The sequence below is a fragment of the Pleurodeles waltl genome, chromosome 7 (genome assembly GCF_031143425.1).
Source record: "Pleurodeles waltl isolate 20211129_DDA chromosome 7, aPleWal1.hap1.20221129, whole genome shotgun sequence".
Lineage (NCBI taxonomy): Eukaryota > Metazoa > Chordata > Amphibia > Caudata > Salamandridae > Pleurodeles > Pleurodeles waltl.
Genome location: NC_090446.1, coordinates 601843679 through 601870502, shown reverse-complemented (window position 1 = coordinate 601870502; position 26824 = coordinate 601843679). Strand labels below are relative to the sequence as shown.

The window sequence follows — 26824 nt, the reverse complement described above, 5'->3', positions numbered from 1 at the left end:
CGCATTGGTGTCCTCACTATGTAACTCAGGGGGATCTGTGGGACAAATTAGATATATTTTATTTACCCTATATGACATCTGCCCCAATAAAGATGCAAATAACTCCTAAGCTCACTTTTTGACTACATCACCCATAATGCACTGTCATGGTAAAATATTCTACATTTGGAAAACAAACGTCTGATGCATGCTGCCGGACCATTTTGGTTTTGACATAGCCATGGGGTCTGAGATGAGGCAAAAGTAAATACTGTACACTTACTTTGTGATGTTCCTGGTGCAGAACTGTCAATGTTTCCAATATTCATGACCGCCTCAGGCACTAGTGTGGTCTGCACCATGGTCTCAAGTGCAGTGGGTGGTGGTACTGTTGGGAGGGCCTCCTCCTTTTCCCTTGGATTCAGATAGTTGCTGAGCCACTTTTTATTTTGTCTGTGACCTGAGGTCATACCACCTCTTGAGTATTTCATCAATGGATCAGTGTGTGCCTCCAATAGCATTTATTTTGTCCTGCCATTTCTTCTTCTTCTGTGACTCAGGAACTGTCATTGATGCCCCCTCTCCCCCAAATAGGACATCAATGTTCTCACTGCACTGCTCTGTGACTATCTCCAATGCCTCCTTCTAAATTTAAGTTTTCTTTTTTCCCCTCCAGGTGTTTTCTCAGCAGTTTGGCTGGCCATGCTTGCTGCTTGAACTGCTTTGGGTTTGTTGTGCCTGTGCTGTGTATGGTAGCTGCTTCTTCTCCACTCAGGCCGGTCTACAGGTAGCTTATGTGAGGCACTTCCTGTTTCAGAGGTGATTACCCATGTCCAGGAAGTGTTTTTTCCTAATTTGCAACACCATTACGACACAATTCACTATTTGTGATGCCATTAAGAACACCTTTTGCAAATTTTGATAACTGCTATTTGCGATTCTTAAAATTGCAATATGACTTGATACTGAATCACACATTTTGTCCTTACATCATAGGTACATGGGGATTTGTGACTTCCTATTTTCGATTTGCATTGATTTGCAAATAGGAAGTCACAAATTCTCCCATTCGTAGATGTGGCTGTATGTTCTCTAAAAAAAAACCCTGGGTGCTCTATAGGATCTATTCTCTAAGGCCTTTTCCATGTGGAACCAGTTTTGTTTTGATTTGCGCATGGACCATTAAACTGTTATACACAAGTGTGCAGCATAGTACTAGTTAAATATATATAGGCATGCCAGCCCTCTTTTCTTTAGGTGCCATGAGCAAGGATCCACTCAGTCTTGCCATGCCTTTGGCCAACACAAATGATATTATGGCTTCTTGTAGTGTCCGCAATTCCACTATTGGAATGGCTGTAGACGGTGATTGGAACAAATACAAAAGGACTTAATCTTAATTATATTGATCCTCTTTAACCATGCCACATATAAACTCTTCCAATGAACTATGTATGTAAGGAATTGTGTTTTTAAGGTAGACCAGTTAAGTTTTGTCTAGTCTTTTACGGAGCTGGAAATACTGAGGGCCAGGTATTTAACAAAAGTCTTAAACCAGGCCAGTGAAATCAGGTTCCTAAGTCAGTGTTTCCCAAACTGTTGGTCGCAACCCACTGGTAGTTCGCAAGCCGATATTTGGTGGGTTGCAAAAGCAAAGCAATAAATAAAGATGTTTTTGAATTCTGTATTTATGTTGTCACATTTGCTGTGCATCAAAGACAGAGGTGAAATGTCAGTCTAAGTCATAAGCTGCTCATTTTTTAACACTGGGACTGGTGTCCTCACACTTTATAGTCAGAGAAAGAAAAGTAAACTGAATTATGTAACAGTCTTGCTGTGGTACACGAAGTGTGAGATGAAAGGCTGTATGATGTCATTTTTCATAACATGCAACAAACTGTAACTACCTGTAACTGAACTGTACACACTGAGCAGTTAGGAAAGCAAAATTGACTCAATTCTTTGTGATTCTGAAGTGTGATGGAAACAAAGATTTTAATAGGATCAGAAGAAATCAAGACACTTTCCCTGGGTGATGCACAAATAATAAATATTCTCTGAAACCTGATTTCTGGACCTTACCATTTGTTTGCAATATAGTTCTAGCAGTAAAACTTTGCCTGGGCAAATGTAATGATAATTTCACTGAAAAGTGTGCTGTCTTTAAATGACTGTGTGCTATCACATGATGCTTTATTTACATTAAAAAGTTGCCCACCTCATGTCCATTACTGCTAGGTGGACCCTGAAAGTTTGTCGTACTAAAAAGTGGGTCGCGGGTCTAAATAGTTTGAGAAGCACTGTGCTAACCACTTGTGCCTGGAGTGACAGTGCACTAAAATTACAGATCTATCTCTATTGAACTTAAATCCATAAGCCAGATCGAATTCAGCAAGTGTATTCATCAAAGTTGGGAGGTTAGACTGTTGTTCCATGATTAGTAGAAGCACATTATCAACAAACAGGCTCATCTTATGCCACTCTACATCCCCAAGCTTTAGGTCCCTGATTCTTGGTTCTCCTCTGACAGCACACTCTCCGCTGTTTTCCCTTCTTTCCACTCTAGGTCAACATGACAATGATCTGATACGATGCCCCAACCATACATGCTCCAACCAGCCTACCTAAAATGTTTTTTTAGATGAATAGTGAAACTATTCTGGTGCATGTTCCAAGTACAGCAGGACAGAAGGACTAATCTTTAATGGGTGGATTTGTAAGCCTGGATGCATTGTTTAGGCCTTGATCAGTGAATCTGTCTTTCAGCTTTGTTTGAAAATGCCTTAGTGAGACACGAGGCCTGTGAGAATCTGTCTAGATCTGGATCCTAAGCCAAGTTTAGCTTGCTTCTGGCAATCAGTAATTCATTCATGGATCCTACATAGTTTTCTACAATGTTTGTGAGGAAGCCTTCTTGCTGCGAGTATGGGCTACATAAACTGATGAATGTAAAAACGACTCCACTGACTTCTATAAGGATGTTTAAAAATCTTCTCTTAGGGTCTCCAATGACCATTTGAGTGGGTGCTCCTTTAACAGAATAGCCACCCCTGCCAATTTGTTTTTTGCTGAAGCCAAATTTTGTTGAGAGTAACGTATATGGCGCATATGGAACATGTCTTCCTTTAAATGGGTCTCTTTTGAAAAAATGACATCAGTGCCTGATTGCCAGAGATACCGCCAGACCTTGTTAAACTTACAGAGAGAGTTGAGCTCCTAACATTCACTGATAAGAAGGTGAATGTATCTGAATGTATTTTGTTAGTAATATATCTGTCAATCTGTGTACATTGTGTCTGTGTTGCAGGAGGCAGACCTAGTTCCCTCTACCCAGTGAACTTGAAAGATGACAACACAACACCAATGCCCTTAGACCAGAAAGGAAAATGTTACTAACCAGTACACATCTGTTTGTGGCATGTAGTGCTGTAAATTCACATGCTTTGCATAAGCTCGCCATCTTGTGTTGGCTCCAGAGTGGTACAACTTGTTTTTCTTTGAAGAAGCTTTTCATGTCACGGGATCAAATGACTCCTCCTCTCTGTGATACTGCGCATGGGCATTGAGTCCTTTGTTAGACTGCTTTGTCCGCAGGAGGGAGAGTAAAGTAGTGCGAAGAGAGTCAGAAAGAAAGAGATGTCCACGCAAAGTATCTAAGCAGGTACAATATTTACATATTACCATAATTGCAATAGCAGCAGGCGTCCGGGGATAAGGGAGGGTCCTGTGAATCTACAGCACCACATTCCACGGACAGATGTCTACTGGTAAGTAATATTTTCTGTTCGATGGCATGTGTGGCTGTGGATACACATGCTTTGCATAGTGGGCCCTTCATAAAGCGGTAGCTAGAGTGCAGTGGTTGCAATTGTTTGGAAAAGTGTTCTGAGCACTGCTTGCTCAACATTAGCTTAATGACATGCTAGTACATCTACATAATAGTCAATAAATGTAGCGGGTAGTAAGGGTGAAAATTGGCCGCACTCGAAGGGGAATGTACATTGATGTGCAATAATCCGAGGAACAGAATGTGGTGCACGTGATCAAGTGCCCTACTACCCCTGGACATGGGGTCCAGTAGAATAGAAAAAAGTCATAGCATTTTGTAATTTTTAGTAAAGGTGGATGAAGAAATCAAGCACATCGGTATTCAGATCTTGTCTCGAGAGGTGAGTTCCTTTATTCTGAGCGAAGTAGTATTCAATAAACAAAGAGCATCATTCCAAACACAGCCAACACGCACCTCTCGAGACAAGATCTGAATACCGATGTGCTTGATTTCTTCATCCACCTTTACTAAAAATTACAAAATGCTATGACTTTTTTCTGTTCTACTATCGCATATAGTGTGCTGTGATCTGTTTTGCTTAATATCTACACAATAGTGTTTTGTAAAGGTATGTGGTGTAGATCATGTATCTGCTTTACAAATATCTGCTAAAGGTATGTTACCTAGAAATGCCATCGAAGAACCATTTTTCCTAGTGGAGTGTGCTCTAGGTCACATGTAAGTGTTGTTTTGCTTAGGCATAGCAAGTTTGAATACACTTGACAATCCATCTAGCTATACCAGTTTTTGATACAGGGTTTTCTTTATGGAGCATTGAAAAGGCCACAAAAAGTTGTTTACTTTTTCTGAACTGTTTGGTTCTATCTACATAATCCAAAAGAGCCCTTTTCACATCAGTAGGGTGTAGAGCCCTTTTTGCTACAGAATCGGGTTGTGCAAAGAAAACTGGCATTTCTATTGATTGATTGATATGGAATTGTGAAACTACCTTTGGAATGAATTTAGGGTTAGTTCAAAGAACTACTTTATCTTTATGAATCTGGAAGAATGGTTCTTCCAAGGTTAAAGCCTGGAGCTCACTCACACGTGTATGGGAAGTGTTAGCCACCAGAAAAGCTACCTGCCATGATAGGAACTGCAAGGGGCATGCATGTAGTGGCTCAAAAAGGGATATCCATTAACCTTGTGAGAGCAATGCTAAGGTTCCAGGATGGTGTCGGAGGTACCCTTTGTGGAATTACTCTTTTAAGTCCTTCCATAAATGGTTTAATGACTGGAACTCTAAATAAATACATATGCTGTCTGTTTTGAAGATATGCAGCTATAGCTGCTAAATAATGTCGAATGGATGTGTAAGCTAAATTAGCTTTTTGTAAATACAGTAAGTAACAAATAATCTCTTGAACCATTGGCTTAAGAGGGACAATATTTTCTGGTTGGCAGTAGCAGACCAAGTTTTTCTACTTTGCTGCGTTACATTATGGTGTGTGACTCCAATGGCATTTATTTTGGCTTGAATGTCCTGTCAGATCTGTGAGATCATCTTCTGCGACTCAGGAACTGTAATTGATGCCCCTACCCCCAAAAAGGACATCATGGTTCTCACAGAACTGCTCTGTGAGTATCTCCAACTCCTCTCACTAAATTTAAGTTTCTTTTTTTCCCTTCAGGTGTTTTCTCAGCAGTTTGGCTGGCCGTGTTTCCTGCTGGTACTGCTTTTGAGTTGTTGGGCCTGTGCTGTGTATGGTGCCTGCACTCCTTCTTCGATCAGGCTGGTCTCCAGGCAGCTTCTGTGAGGCACTTCATGTTTCAGAGGTGATTACCCATGTACAGGAAGTGTTTTTCCCCAGTTTGCGATGCCATTCGCAATTTTAGATAACTGCTATATGCGTTTCTTAAAAATGTGATACGACTTGATACCGAATAGCACATTTTGACCTCACATCATAGGTACATGGTGATGTGTGACTTCCTATTTGCGATTCACATTGATTTGCAATTAGGAAGTTACAAATTCTCCCATTTGTGCATGTGGCTGTAGTCTAGTTGTGGGTCTACGCGCTTCGTTAAGAACGTCCATACATTCCTGAAGTAGTTGTAAATATCCTACCTCCATGACCTCATGAGCCATATTGGTAGGTTGAGTGACTTGGGGTCTGGATGTCTTATATGCCCTTGATTCTGTGTTAAAAGGTCCGGCCTGTTTGGGAGCTTCTGGTGTGGAACTAGTGAGAGATCCAGAAGTGTTGTGAACCTTAGTTGGCGAGCCCATGTAGGAGCTACAAGTATCGTGGTGAGGGAAGATTGTCTGAGTTTCCGACCTAGAAAAGGAATCAGTGGGACAGGCAGAAAAGCGTAAGCAAATGTCCCTGACCAGCTCATTCATAAAGTATTGCATCTGGACTGAGGGTGAGGGTACCTAGATGCGTAGTTTTGGCATTTTGGCCCTCATTATGAGTTTGGCTGGCGGCGGAGGCTGCCGGCCAAACTCTGAAACCGCCAGGGCAAAATCTGACCGCCAGGGCAGCCAGAACACCTCCGGCCCTATTACAAGTTTCCCGCTGGGCAGGCGGGCAGAAACAGTGTTTCCACCCACCAGCCCAGAGGGAAACAGGGCCTTAAACGCGGCTTGTAACTGAGCCGGCAGCAGTGCGGCAGGTGCAGCAGCACCCGCCGCACTTTCCACTGCCCACAATTCGGGCAGTGGAAAGCACAACAGGGCTGTCCATGGGGGCCCCTGCACTGCCCATGCCAATTGCATGGGCAGTGCAGGGGGCCCCTGATGCCCGCATTCCGCCAGACTTTCCATGGCGGCCCAACCGCCATGAAAATGCTGGCGGATTGGGGACTCTTAATCGCCAGGATGGCGCTGTATGCAGTGTCACCCTGGCAAAATACAACTGCTGAGACTGCCAGGCTGTCGAATGGCGGCAAACTGGAGGTGTCGGTGGTCGGACTGTGGCGGCTCCACCACAGTTGTAATGTGGTAGTCAGATTGCGGCGGCAGTCGGACCACCACTGCGAGTCTTGCATTCTTAAGACCACCAGACTCCTAATATGAGCCTTTGTGTTTTGAGCTGTGGAAAATAGGTCTATTTGAGGTGTTCCCAAATTTAGGAAGTACTGCTGAAGAACTTGGAGGTGGAGTTCCCATTTGTGGGCGTGTTGCTAAATCCTTATTGTCCGTTCCTGGGAGATACTGTCCCGCTATCAGAATGTGGTGATAAATTACCCATTTCCATTTTGTCTGTGCAAGATGGGACAGCCGAGATAATCTCCCCCCCCCCCGGTTTTTGAAAATAATGCATGGCAGTCATGTTGTCTGTATGTACTAGCACTACTTTGCGTTGAAAGTGTAGAAGGAACGCCTTCATTGCTAGGAAAACTGCCTGCATTTCCAGGTAATTGAGGTGTAAGGACTGGTGAGTAATATCCCATAGACATTTTACACTGTGAGGTAGTGTAGATGCACTCCTAATTCCTCTGTGATACATCTGTTGTGAGAATGACCTGAGGCACAGGGTCCAAAAAGGGCTGCCATTTCATAAGGTTTTTGATGTTCCACCATTGCAGAGAGCGGTGAGCCTGGCGGTCCAACAGTGCTAAATCTTCCACTTGACCCTGCGCCTGACACCACTGATGACAGAGACACTATTGAAGGGGAAGCATGTGAAGTCTGGCATGAGGTACGATGGCAATACAGGATGCCATCATCCCTAGCAGACGCATGAAAGTCCTCACTGTGTATGAGTGCTTCTCCGTTATCTGAGAAATCAATGAGTTAAAAGTTTGAACAAGGGCTGGACTTGGTTAAGCCAGCCCTAATTGTGTATTGAGTACCACTCTTAGATAAGATTGTATCGTAAGCAGCTGGAGATGGGATTTGAGATAATAGATTGTGAATCCCTGAGTGTGTAGGAGATTGACTGTGAGTTGAGTGTGATGATGACATTGTTGTAACATGCTGGCTTTGATGAGCCAGTTGTCCAAGTAAGGGAAGACATGAGTGTGTTGTCACCTGAGGTGTGGGGCAACTACTGCAAAACACTTGGTGAATACTCTGGGAGCGGTTGTGACCCCAAAAGGTAAGACCTTGAGCTGGTAATGTTTTTGTGCAATCACAAATCAGAGTTATTTGTGGTGTTCTGGATGGGTGGGAATGTGAAAATAGGTGTCTATTAGATCTAGTGCTGTCATACAGTTGCCTTGTTGGAGAAGGGGAATGACAGCCTGAAGAGTGACCATAAGGAAAAGCTCTGATAGAATGTAGTAGTTTAACAGTCTGAAATGTAGAATTGGCCTGAGTGAACCATCCCGTTTAGGTATAAGAAAGTACAGGGAGTATACTCCGAACCTTGATGTATTAATGGAACTGGCTCTTTAGCCCCTTTGAGGAGAAAAGATTGCACTTCTTCCTTGAGAAGAGTGAGATGTTCCTGTGCAAGTTTGTGAGTGCGAGGGGGTATGTCTGAATGAGAAGATTTTATCTTGTTTTTTTTCAGTGCCGAAATGAGGGTGGGGAATCCGAATCGATTTCTCAGTTCCGATCATGGCCAGGAGGCAGTGATGGACTGGCGACCTCTTTGGATGTATTTTTTACAGTCTTCGTTGTGGCTGCAGGGACCCTTGTGCTCACAGTCTGTGCCCACTGCAACAGCTGGCTCTCGTCTGACTGGAAATCTGAGTCAGAGTCTTTGATAGAGAACTCTCTTCTTGGTCCGGCTGCTCTTGGGCGTGGTCCTCCCCGAAGATGTCTGGTGTGTCGTCTGGAGACCGAGATGCCATTTCCAGTCGACGAGCTCTTCTGTCTCTAAGCATCTTCTTTGACCGAAAGGATTGACATGCGTTGCAGATTTGCTCGTTATGTTTGGGAGGGAGATACAAATTACACACCCGATGTTGATCGGTGTGGGGGAATTTTGAATGGCATCAAGGGCAAAAACAAAATGGAGTCCGTTCCAACTGGTCTGCATAGCCAGACGCCACATGGAGGATGTAGGCCAGAAGAGGGGCGCGGATGCCCCGAAGGGCAGGGAGTTGGTTCAGGAATTAAAATTTGAACCTAGGACAGGCTGTGAGAGAAAACACTATTGTCGCTGAAAGGAAGACAGAAAGAAAACCATTTTGGACTGGATCCAGTAGACCACAAGCCCACTACCCCTAGGCAATACCAAGCCAAGTGCAGGAAGTTACCATCCCCACAGCATGAGCATTACATGTCTAGCAGAAGGCCCATCTCATGCATCCCAACAGCAGTGTGATAACTACGATGAAGCTATTTCACATGTAGGAATCGGAGGTGGTAGTTAGGGGATAGCATGTGCATTGTATAGCAGCAATATTTATATTTCTTCTCTGTGAGGCCATCTCCAATTTCAACATGCCATCTCTCGTATGCCCAGGGTGTGAACATGTGTGACTTCTCCTGCATAAGTACGTACAGCCCTGTGATTAGGAGGGTGTATTAAGGACGTTGTCCAGGGCATGAAGATTGCTCGAGGGAATGTGGGGGGCACTGCCCTACAGGTGCTTCATAGTCTATAGTATGTGAAAATATTAAACAGTGTGCAGCCTGTATAGGCAAGAATGTGCCCGCCAGGTACAGATCTTCCAGTTTGTTCAGCTCTAGATGTTTTAGTTGTTGTTGTGCCATCTTTCCTTATGCATATACAGGGATGGGGTTGTTGGCAAGGCGCAGGCCTGTGGATTACAGGCAATCTAGCCACAACCTGTGACTCAGCCAGTTCCACGCCCATGTCGTACACTTGACCATGTCATTTCAGTAGTGGGTCTTGTCGGTATGGTGCAGATAGCTGTGGATAAAGGGCAAGGGTTGGCACTGTCAGCCTCTATTGCAGTGTGGGCCAAGAATTGGGAGGGACAAAAGCAGTGGTCATATTAAGCCTGTGCACAATAGTAGTACAAGTAAATATCAGGAGCACTCATCCACCCTTCTCTGTTGGCAGGGTAAGGGTCTCCCAGGAATGCATTGGCTGCTGGCTGGCCCACTTCAGTTGGATCATAAGGGAGCATATACGATCAAAGAAGGCTCTAGTAAGAGGCATAGGGATATTAGCAAACAAAGAAATTTGGGAAGGACCACCATTTTGGCAATTGCCAGTCTCCCACCGAGGGACGTCCATTCAGGTATTCGCTCTTCCAACCATGTGAGCAACTTCCATCCTTCTTTCCTATTGTGATGATAATATGGTTTCCTGACTCTTCCAGTAGAACAGTAAACCCTCTGGGAATAACCATCTGTATTTGAGTTTCTCTGCGGTCAATTCTCTGACGATGTCTTAGAAAGTTTTTAATCTCAGTATGGTAGCTGCTGCCAAATCATTGTAAAGGGAGACTTCACTGTGAGATGGTGAGATTTGTGTTTTCTGGCTGCAGCCATTAGCCTTTTTTGTATTGACAGCGCACAAGTTTTGCCACCAGGTCACATGGCCTATTCCTTTTTGTTCTACCCTATGTGCTCCTTCATTGGTGATGGTCTTATTGTTAGCCACCTGAAGTATGTTACAGAACAGGTCACAGACACATTTGTTATGTCACGCCCTTCCATCTTTCCTTTCAGATTTGTTATCCATAAATTGCTTCTACGCAACCTTAATTTAGGGCAATCTGTTAAGTATTTCTAGAATGCTAGAACAGTAAAAAATGAAAATGCAAAAGCAGGAAAAAAGTAATAAGAAAAATAGAGTAAAACGTAATAAACAAAATAACAAAAATCCAATAAATGGAACTGGAGATATGAATTTAAAAAGTTATAAATAGAAATAGAGCCAAAAAGCACAAAGCACCAATGATAGTCAATGGTTGTGCTAGACCGGGAGTAAGGTACATTTTGAGGCTGTATGTGGTGGTACATGGCTAAGAAATACCAACCAGGTCCATACTGGTCAAAGATTTTATTTTCGGAGAATAGTAAATCACTGGGCAGCTTCGTAACCGTCTGAGCGTAAATGATGGAAACAGGACTTAAAGAGTTGGGCTCTGGCAGGTTAATAACATATTAAAGCAACAAGAAGAAACAATAAGCTCACTGAGGACTTGGCCGATTAGGTGGAGATGTTGAATAAATTGATGGAACCTCCGAAAGAGGACCACCTTGATTGGTGAATAAAAAGACGTGGATTTTTTGGTAATGGCTAACATTGAAGTGGTGGTTTGAAGTGGTCTGCATGTGCATATGTATATTTTTGACCTTAAGTGTTGGGATGCGGAAAGGTCTACTCAACTCTAATGTAATGAATGTCAATATTGTGCGGGGGAAGGTCTGTCTGTTTTATTACAGTGGTTCGAAAACTGAATAAAAGGAAATATTTTACCTTCTGACTTAGCTTGTTAAGTCCCAATCCATCACTTCCAAAGCCCCTCAGGACCTCAAGGGAGGCGCTTAGGCCCATATTTATACTTTTTTAGCACCGCATTTGCGCCATTTTTTTATGCAAAAACTGCGCAAACTTGCAAAATACAATTGTATTTTGCAAGTTTGCGCCGTATTTGCGTCAAAAAGCTGCGCAAATGCAGCGCTAAAAAAGTATAAATATGGGCCTTAGAGTCTCACGGGGTGTCAGGCAAAGGCCAACAGCAGGGTCTGGTGCAGGTCAGGTTGTTACTAGCAAGCAGGATGCATCCAGAAAATGCCCCCTTTAGCTTGTTCTATGCCTGTAGCTTGAACAGGAAGTCAGCCTTATGACACCAGAAGTCCACTTCTTTGTCATTGGTACAACAGAGAGCAAGTCCAGTCCTTCAGGGATTCTCCCAGGTCACAGTCCTCTTCTGATGGTCCAGAAAGTATTCTGAACTGAGTGACTGGAACTGCCACGTTTATGCCTGGCACTAGCTGGTGGGTGGGAATGACTTTTGGACATACCGTAAAATGATCCCAGGGCGAACCCTACCCACTTTGGGCATTTTCAAGATGGTGAAAGTCTTTGGCTGCACTAAACTTGGGCTCTGATACCTGGGTGTGTGTGGGTAGTGTACTATGGTAATCCTAGTGTAGTCCCACAGATAGCACTACAATCCAGTTTGAGACAGCCACTGTACCTTCAATAAACCCATAGACAGCAGTCTGGTAGGACAAAAGCAGAGTCCTTCAGCAAACCAACAGTGGATCCACACAAACTGTCTCTGTATCCTGTTCTCTCCACTTTCACATGTGCCCCAGTGTGTTATATGTGAACCCTGCTGACGTGCCAAGCAACGGTAAAGTGGCTCAGCAGACCTGTCAAGCAGGATTTGGCACTGTATTGTTAAAAAGGACGCCACGCCCTGCATTTCCTGAGGGGTTCAGAGCATTCATCTCTGCACACTGAGATCAGCCTATTGTTTGCTTCTCTGAGATATTTCACACCTGTTCACACCTATTCAAGGCTAATTACTGACTGAGAGCTGCTGGGGAGACAATGCAAATTAGGTTCCAGGAACTTCTAGCAGGAATTTTTTTTTACTTAAGATTTATTAAAACATATGCCTTGGTCATTGAATTGGATTTTTAATAACTATTAAAAATAGTTGTTTCTTTATTGTTATAGACTGGCCCCTTTCCTGAGATACAATATTATTCTTTAATATTGTTTCCCAGTGTTTCTCTATGGCCAGCAAGCCTTCCTAAATGAAAATAGCTTCTGTGTGCTAGTAGCTGTACGGATCTGTTAACATTACATTTCTCACATGTCCCACTTTTAAACACCATGCACCCTGTCGTGTGGAGTATAAGATCTACATAGGGATGACATATTAATCTTTAAAATTGTGGTTTTACCTGACAAAAGGGCTTATTTTGACAAGTTGAATTGTGTTTTTTACACCGCTACAGCTACAGTCAAGCTACATTGGTAGAATGAAGCCATGTTTGCATTGCCACTATAGTGAATAGCACAGCAAGTGCTGTGGTCCACCAGTGGCATTTAACATCCAGGCTCTGGGTATATTTTTTACATATTTTTAAAGGTGAGCACAGTCACTTTACTACTGGTTATCAGGGGTAAAGTGTACAGAGTTCTAATGCCAGCAAACATATAGGGACTAGTAAAAGGTGAAAAACTCAGGGTGACTATGCAGAAATTGCAGATTTTCTACAGTGGTCATCAGTTTTTCTGCATCGGTCAATGTTTTGAGTTGTGCTTCTGTAAATTTGAGGTACTGATCAAATGTTATGATGTCTGCTTTGATCTCTGTTATCTCTTTACTGAGTTCTGCTTGTAGAAATTGTATGTTATCTACTATTGATTTATCTATATCTGCTTTCAGTTCTGCTGAACATGCCTTAAGGTCTTCTTTAGTCAATGTGCCATTGGCTTTGCAGCCATGATCAAAGGGGCACTGGGTGTTTGTACGGTGCTGGTATGCAGGACTTCTGTGATGTAACACTGAGTATTTTTAATGTTACTGACATATAGAATAGACAGTGCTCCATAAGTGGCATGTCTTAAGGGGTTAGATAGTCACCTGTGAATGTGCGTCAACATGTCAGTCCACTGCTGTTATGAAAGGCTGCTATCTCCTGGCCTCGCCCACAAAGTGGCACCAAGTATTCAATTACATCTTGGGTGCACCTATCTGCAACGTTCGTTGCAATTGTGGCATCGGAATCAACACCCCTTTGAGTTCACACTCCTAATTGCCACTTTGCTTTGTGGGTTTTTCTGTGTGCCTTTCGAAGCACTGTGAAACTGGGTGATTTACTACCGGCTACTCACAGATATTTGTGAAAGTTACACCTCAGAGGCACAGGCATCTTGAGGACTCTAAATGTTGTGCTGCTGCTCATTCATATTACTTTCATGGGTGCTGACCTATTGCTGCAGGTCCAGGCTAGCTCTGGGGCTCTCCCTCCATATTGGGCTGTTTATGCTTAATTTGTGCCTGGTGCCGCCTTCCTCTGTATGAGTGTCCTTTTTGCAGTTCCCTTTCTAACATCTCCACCCATAAGGGACCATGGGACCACCTCCTCTCAACCCCACTCCCAAGGCTTGCCGCATATTACGCTGCACCCTTGCTCAGGCTGGGTGCAATCCTAGATTTGCAGTTGCGGCAGCTATTCTTCGTCGCTGCAGGGCACCCCATTGAGAACCCACAGGTCATGTTCCAAAGCCTCCAAATTCTTTTCCTCATGAGGTCTCTGGTACATGAGGGAGCTCTGGGGACATCTTCAGTAGCTGTTGGCTGAGCTGATGGGGTGCTGGAGCAACACAGAGTCAGTGTACTTTTGTGATCATCTTGGGGTGGACTCTTACTGTTCTCATTTGAATATCTGAGTGAGATGGAACCAAGGCGAAATCCATGGTGTCATACTATTTCATTGAGTAAATAGAGCTGAAAGATTACCGAAACAAGTTTGGATCTATCGCTCCAGAGGGCTGAAAAGATTTTGTGGGGGAGGAGGAGAACAAAAGCCCCCCCAAGTGAAAACTGGGGATACATGCTCACAATTTTGAACACTATTGATTTAGAGTATCCCTACATCTAATGATAGGCCCTGTTGTCGACTGTGTCACAGGTATACCATCAACTGTCCTTACTCAGAAAAGATTCCTTTTTTTTTTTTGTGACCCTCACCCATTCTATTAGTGGCATGCTTCATCATCGGGTCTACCCTGGCACCTAAAGGCCAGGTTAGGCCCAACTGACTTTCGGAAGCTCTTATGAAGGTCTAAAGATAAAAATACCTTACTGTTCAACAAGGTGTCCCTTTAGTCAAAGTGACAGTAGGTATGGTTAAAAAAAGAAAGAATAAGGGGTACTCTAAGTTTTTAGGGTCCTATGACCCTTCAACTCATGTGTTGACATATTTCAGCCCTTGCATAGGCCATAAAGGTCCTGGGCTTTCATCAGGGCATGTGTTTTTGTTGTCCCAGTTGGTGATCAAACACTTATGTTGTGAGCAATAAATCATGCATAATACATTGAAAATTGCATGCAAGGCACTGAACCTTGACTCGCCTATAAGATAAAAACTGAAGCACAATTGTGGTCCTGTATTGAAAATAAGAAAGACAATGAAATTTACACTGTGCCGAACAGTGAGCAATTCTCTTGATTATAAGGAATAGTACATCACGTTATACTCAATGTAAATCTGAAAGACATAAAACACTCACAAATAAGCAGAGACAAATATGGAATTGTGGTAAATTCCATGCATCCCACACAGTTGCAAGCATCAAATGTCAGGCCTGTGCATGATATAACATGCCTATGTGAATCACACAAAGGACCTGTACTGGTCAGAAAACTTCACACATAAAAGTATCCATACACACTGAATTGTGAATAGGGCCGTAATCATATGTAAGTTCACCCATTTTGGGTAACTACTTTGCTTCTTTGGGGGATTAGCGTGCGTTCCTCTGTTGTCACACACTAATAATAAAAGGTTGCTAAACAAAGAATTAGATTAAGCAAGCACCGCTAAAATGTGGCACAGAACTATGGTGGTTTAGGTGTCAACCGTCTCCATACCCAAAATAAAGATGCCCTTTGTCAGCCTGATTGGTTGCTGTAGTGTTACTTCATAAAGGGGAGAACGCATCATATTGCACCTAACTGATCCTCTGACCCCAGGCTTGTGCCGCCGTTCGCAGTTGTTTGTATCATTTATGGGCATCTATTTCAATAGCTTAGTGGTGGGGCGTGTCATTGAGGTACTGCTCTCACTGTGCATTAGAACGTTCAAACGTCAAGTCAGGCAGCCAATGAGAAGCACGTCTCGTGCACTCCCAACATGGCCGCCTGACGACCACTAGTCCGAGGTTATGTGCAGGCCAATGTTAAAACAACTAAAACAGAGCAACCAGATAGCGAGGGGATTGTGAGCGAGTAGATAGAACTGTGTGTACGTTCGACTGAACCACCATATATCAACATGCTGTATGTATATGATCATGACCAATGTGTGGGCCAGTACCCTCCTGTCCAGAGCCAATATTACATTGCGTCATATCGCAAGGGTATTATGAGTGCGTATATAGTACTACATGTATGTTCAGGTGAATTACCATCCATGAACATGTTGTATGTATAAAATAATGACCATTACTTGGGTCAGTATCCTCCTGTCCAGGGTCAATACTAATTGCATCATGCACACTACCTGTGGTCATGGATCCCCCGCAAATCTTAATTCACAGGGTTTTTGCCCATCAAGCTTGGCGTGATACCTCTCTTCATGTCATGCATGCCACCTTTCCACATTTATGGCGAAATCTAGCAGAAACAAGTGTGTCATCTATATGAATGATAGTAATGGGATGCAACTGGTAACAAAACGAACAGTAGTGACAGTATTAATCTTGAAACGTCCCTTTTATATTGAACTTGTTGCATGGTGCTCGATGCATATTGTCTCACATTAATTTGTTACAACTGTTGTGTGGTAACACCTATGTGATGTAAGTATGTATTCCAGTGGCAAAGAGTCGCCCTGCTGCAGCTATAATCAAATATCTCAGATATCCGTGTGTACATGTGTATTAACTATATCAACTCAGTGTGGTGTGGATTTTATCCATACAGCTGAGGATCCCCCTGCTGTTACTGAAATGAACTTTCCCAAATATAATAATGCTTGTGAGACTGCCATATACTGGGTTTTACATGGTGTTGTAGACAAGATGGCTGTCTATGACCATTGATTCAAACTGTTCCAGGCAACATCATCGTTTAAACCTTGGATTTGAGTTCTCAATTTGTAAATCCAATGTTGTTCTTTCTCTAGTTATACCCTTGATTATGCAGGATTATGGACCACTCACTTTATGATGGTCCAAATGATATCCCAATCGCAAGGTCCTATTTTTAGAAAGTTGACCATCATTTTAGTTGATGTCTTCCTACACTGCATAGTGCTTCTGTGTTCCCAATTCTCAATTTCATCTTGCGGGAAGTCATCCCCATGTATTTGAGTTCACATGGACATGTAATAAGATATACAAAGTTCTCTGAATTGCAATTAGTAGGCATTCTTTATTCCCATGGTTTTTCATGGCCCAAGTCCAGGTACTTTGAAGGTTTAGTGAAAGGGCATGCTGTGCACTGTCCACATGGGTGATGTCTGGTGACCAGTAGTAAACCCCAAAGGTTGGTTTGCTAGGGCATAAGCACCGTTCTAGGTCTAGTATATACCAGATGATCTCTAATACTCTTGTTTCTTTTAAAAGAAAAGATTGGTTTTGTTAGGGGCAATTTGTTAGACTGTAGTATTCTCCAATGTTTATTAATGATCTTCCTTACCACATTGGATTATTTATTATAAGTGGTTACACAAATGATTGTGTTATTGCCTTTAGGTATACTCGATTACAATAGAGATTCTCTAGGTATATTTCTTGGCTCTGTTGATAATGTGGTCAGAGTCATTCCTCTCTTGCAATCTCTGTGTAAGAGATTTAGATTCTTGTTTGAAATTTTCAAGGGACAAACTAGTTCGTAGAATACGTAAAAACTGACCTACAGGAAATATGGTCAACAAGTGCCCATCACTTGCTCTACCTTTGACATCCAGAAAATAAATTTCACTACGGTCTGATGTCATGGTAAAAGATGGAAAGGGTTCCTACCATTCAACCATCGTGCAAAGAGGCTCAATTCTGGTTTGTCTCCATGCCAGATCATAAATACATCATCAATGTATTGGTGCCACACTTATTCTCCTCAAATATATGCATGTACAGACATGCTATACTTCGTGCAAAGTGCTCCCCATGAAAGTCCCATGGCATTGAAGGTACAGGTGATCTTCAAAGACAAAAAAAATATCTGTGAGTGCCACATTTGCCAACTTCATAACCCACTCCACGGGGGCCGCTCAGTTTCTTTCACTAGACCTTAAGGGTGTATTGATGGCCCTCAGGCTCTCTTCCTGAGGGATGCTCGTATAAAGGGCTTCCACATAAAAGCATACCATAATCTTAGTTTCTGGATCAAATGATATGGCTTCCAAAATGTTCAGGAAATGTGTTGTGTCCTTAATGTATGAGCGTGTCTTTTCGACTAATGGTCAAAAGAACCAGTCTGTGAACTTGGACAGTGGTCCTGGTACCAAACCGATACCTGAAACAATGGGTCGTCCAGGAGGTGGGTATCTCCCTTTGTGTATCTTAGGGTATAAAAGTAAGGAATTCTTGGATTCTTTGCAATCTGAAATTCTGCTTCCTTTACATTGGTCCACACGTTGACTTTTGCTTCCTCAACCAATTGACAAATTTCTTTGTAGTCTTATTGTTGGGTCATTACTGAGGATCCGGTAATTTCTCTAATTTCTGAGCAATGTCCTGCTTGCCTCTCAAAAGTCATCTTGATGTTGAATGACAATATCCCCTCCTTTGTCTGCTGCTTTGATAACAAAGTAGGCCTTCTTCTTGATAGTTTCAAGGGCATTTTGTTTTCTGTTTGTGAGATTGTGATAGCCTCATCCTCTGATTTCAAGGGACTCCTTGAGTTCTCCTACTTCTGATGGTCTAGACAATGGGAGTGGGAAAAAAGATGATTTTTGGCATAGTTCAGTGTACCCCTTACTGGCAACCAATTGGTCTTTATCTTGGAAAAATATCTTCACCTTAAGTTTGCGGAAGAATCCTGCAAGTTGACAGTGCAATTTTAGTTTAATTTGTCTAATGCTGGGAATGGGTTGAAACCTAGACCTTTGTTAAGGACTGTTACTTCGTCCTCTGACAGTGCTTCATCACTTAGATTTATAACTCCATCTATAGGCCTCTGGGGCCTGGTTGGGGGTCTTTGGTTTTGCTTTTCATCTGCATCCCGTCCCTCCTGAGGATTCCCACTGGACTTGTTTTTCTCCTCGTGTATCTCGTCATACTCTTTCACCCTGTAGCCTACTGATAAACGTACATCACAAACTTCCACAGCCTGGAGCTCTGAGACATTCCCTTCCTGCTAAGGACCTCTTCCATTAAATGCCCTGTACCACACAGAGACCTCTTCTGTTTTCACAGGCCCTCCCAACTTAAGGATCCCCCATTAAATCACCCTGCCTAGAGACAGACCACCACTCAACTCCCTCCCACACTGTAAGGGCAGGAAGACAAGTTCTCACTCCTTTCCACTGATTCTAAAATAGATTTGATGGTCTCTCTTTGAGACCAACGTAAAAACAAATATCATCACGCTAGGACAACAAACCCTAAAAACAATGCAGAACTTTGCATGGCAAAAGTAGCATAGATCCAGCTTGCTAAATTCCGTGGCCCATTGAATATAAAATAGTGTCACATATAGCCAAGGTATCCTGAATGGCATCCCGACGTCTGCCTAGTCAAGGCACAAACAGTCCTATTGGCATTGAATTACCTTACAAGCTTGGGTCCTGAAGTAATGTAGTGTATATGTCGCTAGAATAACAAGTATGTATATAGTAAACTAGCAGCATAAACGGAGCTCACTTACATGGTCTTCTGTCACTGTCATCTGAACCATAGTTAGACATAGTCTAGAACACACATCCCCATGCAAATGTGATGACAAGGATGGAGCAACAGTTGAGATCAGTGCTAAGAGCACGGAGAGCTACTCTGTCACATTATAACTAGTATGTTTATCTTCTGAGTTTGTTTGGCACATCTTGATTCATCTTGTGGATTACCAGCAATGGCAGAACTTATAGTAAGGTGAATCCCGTTTCTGGGAGCCCGTTGCTCTCTAGCAGCCCCTGCACACTGAACACCTTCTCCTGGGCTTAATGTAAAGAAGCTGCAAACAAAGGTTTGCAGTTGAAAGAACTGCATTGAGTAGACTACACACCATTGAAAAAACTGACTGCAGTGAGTAGACTACCCACCAGTATGGCATGGATAACACCAGCAGCAATTACCCTGGTCTTGAAAAGTACACTTACTTGAAACACTAGGCTATTACTTCTGGCTTAGAGGACACAAACCAAGAACTTCATCCACCATTTCTCACACATTATACCTTGACCTCTGGCTTAGGAACCCAACATAAAGTGGACCTTGGTCTACCTGATTTTTTTCAATAATCCATAGAAAGGGCTGAAAAGCTTGGACATGTCTTCTCGTCTTCGCTGCAGGTTGAGAGGTCCATCGGGATAGATAAGTAGCCCACTGGAAAAGACCAAGGAATAAATGAAGTGGAAGGTAGAGAGAAAAAGAGATAAGGTTATAATATAACATTATTTTATCAACAACAATAAACAAAATTGGCAGCTGTACATATAAAGAGATAGATGACAACATTAAAGATCAGAGTCCCTATGTAGACAGAACGCAAACCAGCACATTGCAGGCATCACTGGACCCAGGAGTGATGGTCTTCTCCATTGTTCCTCCTTCCCCGTTATCTAATTATTTGTATTGATTTACCTACAAAGATGCGCACATTTGATAGTTGCTCCATTAAGCCTCATTCTGCATCATCTTTAATCTTTGAGAACTATCTACATTCCCTACATTCCTCCTCACATGTGCTCCAGCATCCTTTATTCTTCTCACACAATCCCTCCTGGGTGCCCTCACACCAATAACATACTCCTTTACCTGATAATGGAGAGTCTGGGGATGGTGAACATGAGTTGAGGTTCGCAGACGTCAATCATATCTTGAGTGAGATAACCCAGTTTTAGGGCCCTAGCAAAAAGGAAGAAGCACATTGATAGCACCTGTGGCCTTTGAACCTCATGAGTGACAAACAACCATATACAGATTAAGTTAGCATTTGAACTTTAAAACAGAGAAGACGCACAGGAGTATGACATTAACAATGAAAAGAAAAAGCACTCACCTAGTTATAGTTTCACAAAAAAGCACAACAATCTCCTGCTGCTTGAAAATCTCTTCTGGTGTTTTCACCGAGACGACTAATGACACGTACCTAAAAAATCAGGGCAAATGTTACCATGTATTCCATATAGAAGCAAATAGAAAATTACGCTAACCACTGCTGCCGCTGCCTAAGGAACTACAAATCCCAGGAAACCTGCTTGACTGCCGGAGGAGGGGCCGCATCCTCAATGCGCAATATAGCACCTGACGTCTCCCCCCTGCGCGAGACACTGAACTTCTGCTGCCGCTACCTAAGGGACTACAAGTTCCAGGACAGCTGCTTGCCTGCTGGAGGAGGAAGGACCGCATTCTCAATGTGCTATATAGCACCTGACTGTTTCTTGCTGTGCGGGACGCATGCAGGGCCTGGGCCAATACTGCGGGGCCAGGCCAAGACTGGGCCAAGAGCGGGCCCGTCTTTGCCAGTCATGGCCCGGAAGAGGCTGGGCTGGGCCACCTCCTCTTTAGTTTTCATTATTTTAGTGGTTTAATCCCCCTGTTAGTATGGAAAAGAGGAAAACTGTGAGTAGCACTGCTCCTGTATCTACTGCCACAACTACTGACTCCTTTTTGGAATGTGCAGTGGGGGTGATTACAAAAAAGGTTACTCTGACTGAAAGGCTATCTATAGAGATGGCCGGTTTGTCTACTTGCGCCCAACAAAATGAAATGACAGGAAACTGCCTCTGTAGATCCTAGTAATATCTTAGTTGGAGAACTGTGCTGTAGTTGAGCAGAGCGCAATAATATTTCTTCGCCCATTGAACCTCCAGTCAAAAAGAAAAAAGGGTGTACCGTGAAGAGGAGGGAGGTGAGGGGAGGTTGTAAATCTGCTTGTACCAAGTGGGATGCTGTAGACAATGTGAAAGACTATCGTTTTAGATGATCTGCATACCAGATTTGAAACAGCAAATATTAATCCTCTTTCAAATCGTTTAGATTTAATTGAATCCAGTTTGACTAAGCTTACTTTGTATAAACTTTCCAATGATTCACAAGCTGAACATATAGTTGCTCCTCTTTTTGCCAGGGATAGCATGTCTGGTGTGAACCCAGGTTCTCAAAAGGAGGTTATTGGTAATCCCATTTTCTCAGACTCATCCTCCCAGCTGTTGCCCGCATCTTCAATTCCCTTAATTCCTACTCACCCTTTTTCTATTCTGCCTAATCCACCTGTTTCTGTTATCCTTAAGTGTACCACTAATAATGGTCGGGTAGCTCTTCCTCAGCAGGATTTCCAGAATAAGCAATGTTCACAATGTCAAATCATAATGCAGTACCCTCCTTCAGCTTGCCCCTATGTTTTAATCCTAGCTAATGTCTCCTAACTTAAACTAATTCAGGAAGAATCAACCAATTAGTTGATTCACAAGGTGTTACACTATTTAGGAAATCATATAGGTTTTAGTGCCATGATAAATAATCACATACTTATAGCCAGAAGTGTTGAGTAGATTGCATCTTCCTTTAAAGTATTGTCTGGCGATTGAACAGTTGTGAATTTTAAGGATCCAAATAAAATACGCAGTCTCCTAGCCTGACCCTGCTTTTCCTTCTTTGGACACACTCAAATATTCCCCCTTCCACTTGGATATTTTTAACAACTCTCCTCTACTGTATCGCCTTCTGTTGTCAATAGGGTATTTGTCTCCACCTCCAGGCGGAATTTAACACATCCTGTGTCTGATTATGCTAGGTTGCCTCTTACCAACAGATATGCAGCTTTGGAATGTGTGACTGGATGTCACTAACTTCCAGATCATCTTGGAGCTAAGCTTTCATATGTTTGAGGTGCTCAGAAAGTTAGCCCAGAGGAATTTATTTCTGCAGGTGACACATGCTCTAGGACAATGATTGTGTTTGGTGTGATCAGGGCTCGAATATTCCTTGGCTTGAATATGTTAGGAGGAACTTTGCTGTACTAGGAAAATCTTCCTTATTTGACAACCCTATGTCTATATATAAAAATGAAAAGCATTCTGTGCAACATGTAGTTATGGATAGATGTTGTACATTAAGGGAAAGCCTGGAATTGAGTAAACCATTAGTTAGGAATTATATTGCCTTAAAAACTAACCCAGGCCCAGAGCCATATTAGTCTTGAGTTTATAATAACTGGGAGAGAGCCCTGTAGCTGCGATTCAGAGCAAGTAGTATTTGTCACATGTTCTGTTTTCCACGGAGGTATCTTGGAAATGTACCTGTAATAATATATGTCTCCCTAATCTTTACTGCACTTTATGCTATGCTGAAAGTTTTATAAATATTTTGGAATTAAATATGTAATACCCCTTTTTAGGATGCATACTTTTAAGCAATGCAGAGTTGACCTACGTTTTCTACAACTCTTACCAAGTGCAGATGTATGTTTTAAATTTGGCAGTTTTCTTAATCCAGCAGTGTCTTATTGTAAAAGACTTGATTTTTAGGTTGGAAGATTTTTTACCATTCATTGCTACTTTTATGTATTTTACAGTATTGTTTTAATAGTGTGCATATTCTGTATGTTATCCTTTATGACTGTCTTTTGACATTTAAATAAAGAATTGATTCATTAGAAAATTACAGCCAAATCTCTGTCTTGTAACAGCACATCCCTCTCCCACAGAGGCACCCAGGTTCTGCTTTGGCACCAGAGTTGAACACCTACTGTTAAATCCAGGGCACTGCAGAGCAAAACACAAACTAAGCCAATCCACGGAAAAGAACAAACAAATGACCAGGCCAGCTCGAAAAGAAAATCTGCCCAGTCCCAACAAGGAAAACAAGACTAGGAAAATAATCAGCAATAACACTGGTATACAAACCGAAGACAAATACAGTAACTAGTTACAATAAGTTACAGTGAAGCACCAGGTCAAGAACCGGATCCACTCTCCCACTCCCCAATTCAACACAGCACAGGATAGAAAACAGCCCTGCACTACCACTGGAAGAAAAATAAACTTGCCTAATGACTCATGGGCAATAACTTTTCAATAAAGGTGCAAAACCTATTTTTTGTCATCAGTGCAAATATCGACACAGACAAATAACCTATCCAATCACACCAGGGCAAGAACTCGATTTGCCAACACAAAGGCACAAAACTAAGCAAGGCATCCAAAGTCCAAACCTCTCCCACACTAATGACACTCATGATACCACAGTGAAAAACAGGCCCAACACGATGAAAGCAAGAAAAGCAACCAAAGACATGAAAGTAAGAATCATGGTTAAATGTCCCGAGCTGCGTCTACTAGAGGACAGATTGCTAGACTCTATAAACTTTGCACAGGGCAGATGCTTCCCCACCCTGACTGCACTTCCAAAGAACACTGGAAGGCTGATCTCAATGGGGTGTTCTCCAACATTGTCTGAAATGTTTGTTGTAAGCAAACTAATTTGTGTCCATTAACTATAGAAACCAATTCATCCATTTTAATTTCTTAAATTGACTTTATTGCAACCCCACCCCCCTACACAGGACTGACCACAGCAGAACATCTCAATATTGCCCTGTTGCCTTTGCGCTAGGTTATATGATGCTAGTAGCCATGAGTTTTGCTACTACCCACTAAGTAAGTAACCCAACTGACTTATATTTTGAAATAAATAATATATACAAAGATGGTGAACTATTATTACTTAAAAGGTGATATTTTAATTATGTACACTGATAATAATCTTCATCCATGCACATTTTTCAATAATTTATTCAAACAATGTAACTATCATTCTTTTCCAAGTAACAGAACACAATATCATTAATAAAAAACAACATGTTCAACACGTTTCAACACATGTTCATCAATGTTTACACTATTGTTAAAATCAGTTAGAGCTTCAGGTAAGGGTTACGTTCCATGTTTTCGATCATGCAGTCTTATCAATTTCAAATATTAATTTTTTATTTGGAATGGTAGATTTTTAATAAATTAACCTATTTAATACAGGACTATATAGGTGGGATGTGAATTGACTTAACCTGTATGTTCTGCTCCTCTTTGTGTATACATTCAGTAATGCTTATTATTAAAATAAATATGTTTTTAACTTGGATGAAGAATGATAAAATAGAATGAGACATGTATTGAGGAGAAATTGTACACTTTTTTCCTTGGGGGTTAAGAATTTGTTGTGAAAATTAAACAGTTTTCTTCATATATTATTATGTTTGTTACAGCACTGAAAAAGCGGCTCACAACAGCGAAACACGTGTTGGCTTTAGTGGATTTTAACAATAGTGTAAACACTAATGAACATGTGTTGAAGATCGACATCGTTGATACTAAGACTCAGTGTACCACTGTTTTTTATATGTACCTTTAAATTTTTTTTTATTAATGCCATTGTGTTTTTACGTGGAAAAAACGGATAGTTACGCACTGTTTAAATTATTGACAAGGATATATGAATGGAGATTGTTATCAGTGTAATATCACCTTTTCTGTAATAGTTGATCCTTGTGTCTATATATGTTATGAACAAAATCCCAATTGCCTGGGTGCTCTGCTGATTGTTTCCACTCAGTTTGGCTGTGTCCTTCAGTTTACAGTTTCTATGAGGAGGTCACATGTGCCCTTAGAGACAAAACTTCTTCTTCACTGCATTGAAAGACAATGGTCATGGTGCTGTCGTGATCTGATGAGTCCGAAGATTAACTTGTCTCTTGCTAGTTCTATTGAAAATAAAGAATTGCTGGGACTTGGACCTAAGAGGCCCAGTATCCAAAATAAAAGACTGGCGCAAGGATGCTCTACTGCGTAGTGATCTTTCAGAGACATTTGTGTAAATCTGGCATATCACAGCTGAACCGAAACACGTATGATGACCGTTCAGTGAATGCCTGCTATGTGAGGACACAGCAGATAATCAGAAGCTTGAAGCACAGATATATCCGGTACTGATATGTAACATGCCTTTCTATATGCGGGGTGAAGGGGGTAGACCCAATGCCATGGCAAATTGTCCAGATCCTTCTGTGATCTGGAAATTTTGCTGTGAGTAAGATCTGTGACTACTATTTTACTACTATAAAAGACATGTGTGGTATTCTACTCTGTCACTAGCTAACTGAATGTGAAAGTGGCTACTGCTCTTGTGTTATTCTGGGTGTTAATGGCATGTAAACCGGAACATTCTGTATTAAATTATGGCTTATTGTAAAATGTTATTGTGCAATTTTGTTATCTTTTTATTTTTGTTCCCGCTTGTAGTTAATGACACGGCTCTACCATGATGTTGTTAAAAACAAATTAAACAGATCTTAATATAAAAAAGTAAGAACCTTGTCAACAACACAGCAAAGTGTCAATCCTGCTCAGCATCACAACTTACTCAACAGCACACAAAGGTGTCAGTATGACAAATACATGCAAATCCCCACTCATCTAAACCAAAGCAATATTCAACCAAGAGTCCCACACGATAATACCAAGTCACAAATAATAGACCATGATATCAAGGACAGTACCCTGCCCATTTTGGCACTGGCAGAGCTAACTCTGCTCAATTATACAAAGGCAAAAAAACAAACCAATCACACCAAGGCATAAAAACCGTCAGCAGGCACAAATGCAATTACCCCTCAAAAGGATACCAAAACAATAAAGCACCCAACAAAAAGTTAATAATAAACCACTGAGTGATAAGAAGGACCAAGAGCAAAAAATATATATAATGACCCAATGAGAATAAATCACGGAGATACCAGGGAAGGAAATCCACTTAATAACGCCACTGCAAAACCAGAGAGGAAAGCTGCTGTTGACACCAATAGAAACCAGGATAAGAATCCCACCTAAGAACACAGAAGCAAAGCAGGACAGGAAAACCACCCAATGACATTGGTTAAGCCTTTCCTGGGAACTCACTAAAAGCAGACAATCTATCAGAGAAAGAAACAGCATAGCATGAAGTCAAAATAAAGATACAAACCTGCTGGACAGATAGAATTGGTCTCATTTCGAAATCTGGAGTCAGGTGCAACCTATGCTTGTGTCTCATTTTGGAAGGTGCAGATTTTACACGTTCTGGGCATTTTACCTGTTTAAATCCTTCCAGGACTCACATGGAAAAACTTCTGAGAAAACAGGTGGTAAATAGTAATCACGTATGGTTTCACAGGTCATTAAAACAGAAACTGCATGTTGTTCCTTATTCTGTTCTGGCAAGCTGAGACATAGGTGGGGAAGCAGCCCAAAGATACGCATTCCCTGTGTAGCAATTAATTTTGTTCCATTCATTATTTACTACTGGTAGTTAG

General features: G+C 42.0%; 1 protein-coding gene across 3 annotated transcripts in view; it reads right to left on the bottom strand.

The window, feature by feature from the left end:
- The window catches only part of LOC138304447 (uncharacterized), a 123883-nt gene that overhangs the window by 32080 nt on the left and 64979 nt on the right, over positions 1 to 26824 (bottom strand). For all 3 annotated transcript variants that reach the window (XR_011205573.1, XM_069244507.1, XM_069244506.1), the window contains 3 exons: positions 20537 to 20626; positions 20293 to 20382; positions 19759 to 19860 (listed from right to left, as the gene is read on the bottom strand). Coding sequence is in view for 2 of the 3 variants with exons in the window: in XM_069244507.1 (XP_069100608.1) it covers positions 19759 to 19860; positions 20293 to 20382; positions 20537 to 20626 (282 nt within the window). In the remaining variant the exon portion in view is untranslated. The remainder of the gene's footprint in view (positions 1 to 19758; positions 19861 to 20292; positions 20383 to 20536; positions 20627 to 26824) is intronic.